Here is an 11,124-nt window from a genome sequence, read left to right as displayed (position 1 = left end):
CAGTCTGCATGGAGAACCTAGACGTAAGGGACTACCAGACATGATGTCTTTCCTCGCCCTGTCATAATGAGTGCTGGGAAGCTTTACATCCTCCATGCATGCAAGGGAAGCAGCTCTGAGAGAGGCTTAGCACCAGTGTAAAGGAAAGCATAATTGTAGTGGGATAGAGCTGCATTACTACAGGTTCAGGACAGGGTCCAGTTTTTCGTTTCTCTAGTTTCAACCCAGCACATCAAGAAAGACGCTGAAATAATCCACGCTCCCCATAATCCAATCACTCTTCTGTAGAAGATGAAACCCATCTCTGATGGGTTACTGAGCAAGGTGTCGACACAGCAGCAACATCTATTCACCAAGCCACAACTGACTGTACTGGTAGAAACCACTACTGGGACTCCCCAAACTCCCACCTCCCCCACCCCCCCCAAAAATATATTGCTGTAGAAGGTTTCAAGTGCATGTGCTAGCAAACTGTACTGTGCATGCCAGCTAATAACACCTCCTGGAGAGCCAAATCTCTTACCTGACTCCTTCATTGAGGTTGTAAAGTTCATGGTCCGGGAGACCCTTACGCTGGAACACGGCAATTACTCCATTGTGGATACTGAAAGAGGACAAGAGGAGTCATTAGCACTAGATCACATTTTAGAAGAGCATCAATTCCACAGTAAGGCAAATACATCTTTCCAGACACTGCAGAACATTTCTGAAAGGAACAGATGATTGCTGGTGCTCAGTCTCAGATGCCTTAAAGGAAATTGTTCTCTAGAAAATACATGACATTGTCGAAAATAATTTTTTTAAAATATTTTTTCCAACTTCAAAAGTTATACCTCTAAAATCAGTAATTTCAGAAAATTTAGGTTCATGTATTTTAGGTAATTTAGTATAATTTTTAGTACATTAATATATTAAGTATATTTTTGTCTCTGTGAGCTCACTACAGAGACAATCAACGCCTTCACTGCGAGATCTGTGATGATCTTTCTGGCATTTTTGGTATCTGTTTGTCTGAGTTATGGTTTCCTGGTTTCCTGATTTCTTTATCAACAAATCAGCATTTGTCAAGTCTGGACACTGCACCTGAACTTTAATCCATAAATAACCCTTTACTAGAACAGGGTTACTGGAATCTCAAAGAAGGTTAGTTCTTTGAAAAAATATAAAAGGCGGAAACACTAGACAATTATGAATTTCAAGGAATTTAATCACTCTCTTATTCATTATCAGAAATGAAACAATAAATAGAAAAGGGCCATAATTTACAGCATTATTAGCTACAAAGACTGCTTCCTACTACCTTTTATTTCTCAAAAATGTATGATGTTGCTTCAGCTAAAGAAAAATCAAGGCTGCACTGAAAGAACACAAGTCTAGAGCTTCTAAGGCAGACAGCCTTACGAAGCAATGTGCTAGGCACAGGCCAACCATCTGTCCTACAGAAATGCTCCCTTTTCATTTTCAGCATTATTTGTAACTGTTCTGTAAGCAGATGTTGCTTAGTGGTGGGTGATTTCTCCTGCAATCAGCCACAACTGAAGACAGGATTGAGGGCAACAAAATCCTCTAGCTCAACAGAAAGTCACATACCCAACACCATCTATCCATGGGGCGGATGTCCAGCAGCTTTACAAATTCTAAGATGCGAATAGCAAAAACCTGCAAAGTGTTGTATGTTTTACAGGGCAACCCACATGCTTGGAGGGAGAAGGTGTTTTCTAATCCCATGAATTTAAGAAAACCACACCACAAAGGGTTATTGAAATGAGTAAGTGCTTCAAGATGAAGCTCTGAAACTCCTGAAACACATATGACATGATTAGCATGATGACACATCAGCCTAAACTCAGTTTAGGTCTGAGGACAAAGGTAAATGCCAACAAAAGGTGAGACCAAACCTGTTCTAGCATTAGCAGAAGGGAGGTATAAGTCTCCTCCCCTTCTCCAACCCAATGCCGTCTTTTACAGCTTCTCAGCAGATTTCATCTTGGATTCCAAAGGAAAAGAAGACTCATGCAGCCCTTCTGTCTGTCAGCTAATTCTCTCTCTCCCCCACTCTTGGAGCAGCTTGGCAATTTCTACCACATTTAATCATGGAGCTAAAGTCCTTAAACACTACAGTCTTCCAGGTTCCAGCTAGGGAAGAAGGACCGTCTTCTACTGACTCCACCAATAACATACTGAAGGGGAAGTTTAGCCTTTACTTGACAGGGAGGGACACAGATGCTTTACCTTCCTGATGCTAGCACAGAGGAAAGCAGCCTTGATCAACTCTGCTGCTCATAGTACTGCCACATGGTTTCTAATACAACTGTTTTACTGAAATAACCATCATGCTCCCTGACAGTGATTTTAAGTTACTTCATTTCTGTCTGCTTCAGTTAGCCTATGTGTGAAATAAAGATGACAATCACTGAAGTTTTTTTTTTTAAGATATAGTTATGAAATGTGTAATAAAAGCAAGAAGTAGTAGTGTGATTATCAATAGCAATATTACATGCCATCACTGTGGTTAATGGACAGCTTCTTCACATTTTCACTGCTTTTTCTTCTTCCCTCACAATCCCGTTGACCACAAAAGGAAAATACAGATATTGGGGTGTGGCTCTTCCTACTCAATTTTGCACCTGAGAAAATGAGATAACACCTTCGAAAAACGTTCTCAGCTTCTGTTCAGTTCTGAGCTTACTCAGAAAAAATACAGGGAGAAATCTTCTTGCTCTGCACCATCCATCTGCTTGTGCAGCTCTCATTCTGCATCCACCTCCCAGCCTGTACTCAGCAAGAGTGAGGAACAGCAGCAACCAGGGGTGCTCAGGAAGCATGTCTGGGGGCAACAAACTTGAATCTCACCCCTAGGATATCCAATGAAAAGATCTTACCACAATCAAAAGTTACACTGTACGCACCCTCCATGAGCTTTGGTTTTACCCATGACTCTGCAACAGTATTTTTTTGAGCTTTGCAACTGTCCTTCCGCTGTTCATGCTGTGCTGGAGTCTGATGCAGTAGAGCAACAACCAGCTTCTGAGCCCTGGAAGGCAAAACAGGCCCAGATTTGCCTGGAGGTACCGCGATTTGGGGTTGGCCTGTTGTCGTGGTTCCGCTCGAGTGGGCAGCCGAGCTCCACCACAGCCGCTCTCTCACTCCCCCTCCTCAAAGAGGAATGGGGAGAAAATATGTGAAAAGGGCTCAAGGGTTGAGATAAGGACGAGAAAATCACGCAATAATTATTGTAACGGGCAAAATAGACTCAGCATAAGAAGATAGTAAGATTTATTGCTCATTACTAACAAGCTAGAGAAGTGAGAAACAAAGGAAAGAAACCAAAAGCACCTTCCCCCCCCATCCACCCTCTTCCACCTCCTCCCCCCGAGCGGCGCAGGGGAACGGGGGAATGGGGGTTATGGTCAGTCTACAGCACTTCTTCTCTGCCGCTCCTTCTCGGTCACTCTCGTCCCCTGTGCTGTGCGGTCCCACCCACGGGATGCAGTCCTTGATGAACTGATCCGGCGTGGGCTTCCCACAGGCAGCAGCTCTTCCAGAACTGCTCCAGATATGGGTCCGTACCACGGGGTCCATCCCTCAGGAGAAAACTGCTCCAACCTGGCTCCCCCATGGGCAGCAGCTCCTGCCAGGTCACCTGCTCCTGCGTGGGCTCCTCTCCACGGGCTACAGGTCCGGACTGGAATCTGCTCCGGCAGGGGTCTTCCACAGGCGGCAGCCTCCATCGGTGCAGGGCCACCTGCTCCACCGTGGTCTCCTCCACGGGCTGCAGCATGGAACTCTGCTCCACCATGGTACTCCATGGGCTGCAGGGGGACATCCTGCTTCACCATGGTCCTCACCACAGGCTGCAGGGGACTTCTGCTCTGGCACCTGGAGCACCTCTCCCCCTCCTTCTACACTGACCTTGGTGCCTGCAAGGCCATTTCTCACTCTCCCAGCTGCTGTGTGGTGCAGCGTTTTTTTCCCTGTCTTAAATATGCTCTCACAGAGGCGCAAAACAACATCGCTTATTGGCTCAGCTCTGGAAAACAATGGGGCCCTTCCCAAATATGGGGCAGCTTCTAGATCTTTGTCACAGAAACCACCCCTATGGCCCCCTGCTACCAAAACCTTGCCACGTAAACCCACTACACCTGTCTTGTGAAGAAGAGCTAAAGGTGAGTTCTGTTCATAAGGTCTCTCCTTCCTGCTGGTAGGAAAGCTCAGTAGGCCTTCCAGATGGATTCAACAGCATCCTGCAAGTCCAAGAGATCACTGCAGCATCACAGCAAGGCTTGATATTTGCCTGCTTAGAGGGGGATGTGGAGGGTGCATGGGGATTGCAGGCACTCATGTTAAACCTTCTCGGGTCCACAATTAAGACAACCCCTTCCAATGCTTGCTGGGAGCAGAGGAGGGGGCTGGCAGGTAAAACTATGCTATTTGCTGACAGATTAGAACAGCAGACCCAACAACACTGAACAGCAAAGAGAAGCACTGCCAGAAAAGCTCATTTGCATCCATCTGTGGAAAAACAAAATTAAAAGCAGCAGGTGAAGGATATGACCCACTGTGGAGAAATGCACAAGCAGATCAAAATAGGAATCTTTATCCTCTGCTCTCTTTTGCTCTTTGACAAGGTGTTAAGCACTCTCCTGCACACAGTGGTCCTACTTTCCCTCAGGTACTTACATGCACAGACACACACTGATCGTCCAACCCAGCTTATTGTGGCTGGCTTAAACAGCCACATTTCTTTTTGGTTATTTGAAAATTGGCAGCTAAATGTGTCTGGTATACAGTGAAGCGACTTGGGTATTTTAACATTATGAGTCATATGCGAAGTACGATTAACGTAGTGAATAAAACAAGCAGTCTTTATATGCTCTTCTGATTCGGAAATGAACTTTGCAATCTTCCCCACCATCCTTTTGCAGAGAAGAATGACTAAATCTTTCCTAAAACCCAGTGTGCTCTCTCGCTTTCTCTCTGGCACTCCTTTCTAAACGAGGGGGAGGTTTTCTCTTTCCAGCTTAGCAGGTCCACTATTATTCCTCAAACAGATAACGCAGAGCAGGATTTTTTAATGAGAACTACAGGGAACAGGCTGCAAGCATCTAAGTTATTACCTGTGTAATAGAACTGCTCCTACTTAAAACATCCTAGTGGTGATCTTCTCATCTGCCTTGGACCTTCCTTGTAGTGATGGAAGGTTGCCTTGTCCACAAAACAAGTCTTGGCCCTGCTGCACTGACCAGCTGCCCTTCCTTCCCACATCAGACAGTAGTGCTTTCGTGCTAGGATGAATGTCCCAGCCTATAGGCAGTGTGGGCATGCCATTGTGATCTCAACACTTGCTTGGGAGGCAACAAAGAGGATTCAGAATAAAAGGTATGCTATCAGCAGTGTAAGTTGGTGTCAGTATAATAAAAAACTAGCTAAAATCCTCTTAGTAAGCTTAAGCTAATGAAAAGAAACAAAAACCCAAACAACCCTTGCTTAAATCAAAGTAATGCTATGGTCTTGTACCAAGAGACACATTTTCCACATAAGTGCCAATGTACTCTCCTACTCCTGCAGCACCACACTTCCTCCTGTTTAAGGAAGTGACCAATTTCTAAAGGACCCCAATCAGTATCTTCTGGTGGAGAAGGGGACTAGGAAGCTCTGTGCACCTGAGCAGTGCACATTTGAAACAAAATGCACCACTCATAGAATCATAAAGGTTGGAAAAGACCTCCAATGGCACTTCTTGAAAGCACAGAATCAATGCATATGACAGCTCCTCAACTGGTATGTGTCCATGCGCTAAGACACATTGTGTGGGCAACTTTTCATACAAATGTATGGTATGGGCCATTCTTAGTCTAAAGACGATGGCTGGTATCCGCAAGAAGAAAACATTTTGAGAAACTAGCAGAGGAACAGGAGGAAGCCTGGGAGGAGGCACAGGCATGGGTGTTCAAGGAAGAGAGATGAATACCCAAAGTAGGCTGAGTCAAGGACTAGAAATCCAGATCAGAAAACTGCTGAGACCAATTTTAAGTAGAAAATGAAAGTCTACAAAAACTTCAGACCTTTGCTGAGTTGTGTCAGTTCTGCCAGTGTTTCAATCTTGAAGTGAGAGAAGAAAAAAAGGACCAAAAATATTTTGGTAATGGCTTTTTTTTTTTTTTCTTTAGAATTAAGGCAGAGCAGCAGGTGGCTCCAGCAATATATTACACTTTATCTATCCCTTGGTTGCCACAGATTGCAGCTGACGGCCAAAATGGAACTAAGGATAGTTGAGCAAGTTCTCACAGCAGCAAAAATCAATGCAGCAGACTAAGAAATTTCAGCTTGTTGCAGAGACTACTCATTCTGGGTTTGCCCAGTTCTTCAGAGAAGGTGGCAGGTCCAGAGCTCTGGTTCTGCCACCCAAAACATGGGGAATGACAGCTACAGCACAAACAGCACGCACTTCCCCACAATTTGCTTTAGCAGAAGGGGATCTGGAAGGTGTAAATCCACAAAGCACAGAGTTTGACACTCACTGTTGACACTCCCAACCAGCGTAATAATATTATTAGCATGAGTGCCAAGATCAGGAGGGTGTGGTTTATTATTCTGATTTTTACCTGATAAAAAGCCATTGCCTGTATAACTCGACATCACCAATGCATACATTTCGCTTGAGTCACTGGCTGACCACCAGACACCATTTTGTGAATGGGAGGCTGGCTCCCTCCAGCCCTTAAATACCACCACCCTTGTTCTTCCAGTGATGCTCCTAAGAAGGAAGAACTACAGTGATCAAAGCACTGTTTTCTGCAGGTCAGAAACGGTTTGTCTGCAGGGCTGAGGACCAACTGCAAAACTGGGCCCGACCAGGTTACACTCCCCCCAGTTCAGGTGGTGCCAAAGCAGGTGGTGTGGCCCAAGCCAGCAGGTAGGTAATTTTTGCATTTTGCACTTTGCATTTTGCACTTTTTGCATTTTGCACTTGTGAACAGCAGGTAGGTAATTTTTGTTCTCTAAAGTAGTCACTATGTTTGTATGCAAGCAGCATGTGTGAAAATACCACTGCATTTTTCATTCAATGTTTGCAAATTCTCCTTTTTAAAATGCTCCAGGTGAAGTTGGTGAGACAAAAAAAAACAACAATACTGCATGAATAATTACTCTCTAATAGAACTGGAGAGTTAAAGGGCAATGTTTTTGAAAGAAACTAAATAACACAGCTCATCTTCCTTTGGACAGCATCTGGAATAGCTAATTCACAGTAACTAACCTGATAAACCTCCTTGAGGATACCCTTGCTTCAGAATAAACACTCATTTTTCTGAATTAGCTTAATCCAACATGGGAAATCCTACTTTCAGAACAGCTTCAGTCCAACTGCACTTCCACAGGCTTTGTCCCTTTCAAAAATAAGATTGCAGCTGCTAGTTCACTTATGTTTTGGAAATTTCTACCCAAGGTAAAGCAATCTGCAAAGACTGATAGGCTGCAATTATGCACTAGATCATGTAATTGAAAATAAGCTGGTCTGCAAATTCTGTCTTCAAAAAGTTTTGGAGACATTAGTTCATTAACTTCGCCAGCTATACACACTATTTTTAGTTATGAAGAAGTTGAAACAGGCAGGTGAAGGCACTTCCCTGAGGTGCTACCAATAGTTGATATTTCTGCAGAGTGTAAGACTACAGATGTTTTGGCTTCCAATCATACCTGCCTTCAAACAAGTATAGATGTATCTGGAAGGCTACAGGGAGCAGTAATTCTCTCCCCACATACCACTTTCTCTTACTGTAATCAAGGCTGGGCATACTGCACAGCACGGTGGTGGCTTGGCCAAGTGGGAAGTCTCCTGTTCCCCTTCCCGACCCCACAGCTTGTCTCTGGCAGCCCCCTGTGCATACAGAGATGAAAATGCTCCCAAGATTTCTCCATCTGAAGGTTCACAAAAAAAGAAGCTTGTCCTCCTCACACAGGCAGGAATATTTCAAAATATTTCTAAATAAATGCTAAATATTGGAAGAAAGAAAATTTCCCAGTAGAAGCAGTAGATAAATATGCTGGTCTGGATCTTTTTCTCTACTACAAAAGCCTCACTGTGATCTAAAAAAAAACATTCACATTTAGTAAGGAAATGAAATATGTTTCCTGTGACTGTCAAAATACAGCAAATTATAGTGCATATTACAAGCCTGTAAAATTACCCCCAAACCATTAAACTCCTTCTGATTCTGCATGTCTCCTTGGCTTTACTGCTGGTCTCACTACTGTACCAGGCATCTCATCTTTGTGTTCTTTGCCTTTTCATCAGTACCTCATACTCCTTCAAGGTTTCTGTTAATATTCCCTGTTTTCATGCAGCAAAGAGGACAGAAGTGCCTTTCACTAGAGACTTTCCCACAGCAGAGCTCAGGCAGCACCAGCACTGATTAGGCAGTCTGCACTAGCTCAGTCAGAATAAAAACCTCTCAATGGATTTTATTTTCCCTGAGAGTGGCCACCCCTGGGCAGCAAGCTCAGGATTACATGTTTCTCAGTCCAATTGGTTTAGTCAGCATTGAGCATTCATTTTTTGCCTGAAGCAGAAGGGGCTGGGTGAAAGGAACTGAAGTCAATGCTAGTGAAAAAAATCTAAGCTATTTTAATCCAATGCAAATTCTGTGAGCTGTAATGAAACTGTATTGTTCCACTATGTTGCTGAGGGTTGCTAGTTAACATGCAACCGGTGAGCTGCTTTACTGATCTTTTGGGGTTCATGGGAAAGCAAACTCGAAAGAGGCGGTGATATAAAGTCTCATTTGCATAGTAGTAAACAGCAGGTCAGCACCTACCTCCCTTTGATCTAGCAATGTCAAGAAGTTTTACAGCACTTTAGCTGGGAGGTGAAGAAAAAACATCAGGGAGAAAGAAACCATCCTCGCTAGCAATGAGCACTACATGCCCCGTGCAAACCCAGCCCGGTCATTAGGTTCCCTGGGTCTCTGAAAGCAATAGGCATCCTCTGCAGTGAACAGTCTCCAGGCAGATACTGCTCTGCGCAGAGCAGAGGTGGTGGAGGGGATGGCACCGGGCAGCCAGGTTGTGACAACACATCTGATTGCAGAAGAGGAGCTGCATCTGTCCTTGGCAAAGGCAGCCCACATTGACGTTGCAAATATGTGCAGATCTTACCAGCATAGCTCCTCCAGCTTGGCCATGTTTCCATGCCTAGCCAACATCCTTGCTCCATCTCAAAGGGCTGACCTTCAGCACCATATCATCAGTCTCACATGGGGCAGGGCCTGCCAGGGGTTTGCACTCTCCCACTCCCTACACTAGTTTTGGTGTACTGGGTTGAAAGCCTCTTTCAAAAGCACACCCAGGCACAGCTGCTAACATTAAGCAAGAAACCGGCAGCATATTTAAAAATAGCACAGCCAGGCTTGCTGAGAGGGAAGAGCTCTTCTGGTGTGTCTCAACTTCCTTGATCAACAAGATCTCATGCTCAGTACTGCACAGAATCAAACAGCACAGGCAATTCATTCACATGGAAGGACAAATATTTCCACAAGCCAATGCATGGTAGCTCTTTGTTGGGGCATTTTAATTTTGCAGAGGAAAAAGCACCCTTTCACAAGCCAGTATTTTCAAACCCCATACGAGATTTCAGTGAGTCAGGGGCTGACAAACACCAGCCTTGTCCAGGCCAGGCCCTGTTACACATGCTATGCACACAGGCAACACAGGAAAGGTACCATGGACAACTTCCTAACATGACTAATCCCGCATCATTTCAGCCATGACTTTCCTGAGGATAAGCTCCAATTCCTCAGCCTGCAGAATATGTGAGCTACAGACCAAGGCAGGCGACTGCCTGGGTTTGTAGCTATCAGCGACACGACTGCTCGTGGGCACCTGTTCCAGTAGCAGCTGCAATGTGGCAGCTCTTTGGCCATTTTGATGTGACAAATACAAGTCTAGCTCACTGACTGACTGCCACTTTTGTCCAGCGCTATGGCTGTCCTGCCCAAATTAAAGCTAACAAACTCTCGCTTTGCCCCGTCTCACTTAGTAAAACCCTTCATTTTGGATTTCTTTGCAAATACTGGTGAGAACAAGAACATTTCCCACTTCCAAGGAGGACTTCTTTCAGATGGTTCCTATGCCCACCCCCCTCTCTGCTCCAACCTGCCTCCACAGCGTGCTTCCCACCAGACCTGGCAATGTTTGTCCCTGTCAGCACACCACCAGGAACGAGCTTTGAGGATCCTGTTCAGGCACCTCGGTTTATACTAAAGAGCAGCTTCCCTCCCTGCTGACTCCTGTGGGGCTAACAGAGCAAGCAAAGCCCTAGCTGGCATGAACCAAGGTGACCGAATCCTGCCCTAAGTATCACTGTCATCCAGACAGTGGGAGCATCTCTGGGACATTTAAATAGCACCATTTTCTGAGCAGAAATGTGGTCTCTTTCATGGCACGGTTTCACTGCTTATTGTGCTACTTGTGGTAAGCAATTAATTCATACTACAGATATGCATACACAAATCAAGGGGTGAGAGGGAAGGAAGAAGTGGTATTTTAATATTTTTTTTCCACAAAACTGAAATACCTTTAAAAATGTCTGTAGTTCTCTAATATTTTTCTTCCTATGATTCCTCCATGTAATTATAAAACATGAATGACAAATGACACTTTCCATGCTGTGACCTAGAAAATGACATTTCATTTTCAAAATAGGCAAAAGAATATAATCCCTAAAGACTTACTCATCTTTAAGAGTGTCTTTGAAATGGTTTTAAGATGCTTTCTGAATTTCTATACTCATTCACAAGAAAAAGTTTGCTTTTTTTTTTTAATCGAACAGTAATAAAATTCACATGTATAAGCACAGCAAACAGTCAAGGACTAGTCTTCCCTGTCCAAAGTGCATGTGCTTACACACACACACACACAGAGCTTTTTGCATTCAAGTAAATAAATTGAGTACTTTTTTGTATCTGTATCAATAATCAGCAATATATATAGTTAGGTAGATATAAATATATACAAATCTTAATTTTTATTAAAAAAAAAAAAGCCAAATAAACCAAATCCCCTTTGAATGGGGATGATATTGAGACAGATGCAAATACTTATTTGTAGCTGGATCCTTTGAAATGA

The 11,124-nt window shown here is 44.0% G+C and overlaps 1 protein-coding gene across 9 annotated transcripts in view; it reads right to left on the bottom strand.

Annotated features, from left to right (window-relative positions):
* PRR5 (proline rich 5) overlaps window positions 1–11,124 on the bottom strand; it is a 93,368-nt gene that overhangs the window by 40,772 nt on the left and 41,472 nt on the right. For 8 of the 9 annotated variants that reach the window (XM_068657433.1, XM_068657461.1, XM_068657406.1 and 5 more), the window contains one exon: window positions 524–604. In XM_068657433.1, the coding sequence (XP_068513534.1) occupies window positions 524–604 (81 nt within the window). Of the gene's footprint in view, window positions 1–523; window positions 605–2,909; window positions 3,458–11,124 lie in introns of those variants that run through there. The other variant, XM_068657472.1, reaches the window with a different exon arrangement.

The sequence above is a fragment of the Anas acuta genome, chromosome 1 (assembly GCF_963932015.1).
Source record: "Anas acuta chromosome 1, bAnaAcu1.1, whole genome shotgun sequence".
NCBI classification, from domain to species: domain Eukaryota; kingdom Metazoa; phylum Chordata; class Aves; order Anseriformes; family Anatidae; genus Anas; species Anas acuta.
This window is presented reverse-complemented; position numbering and strand designations above follow the sequence as displayed.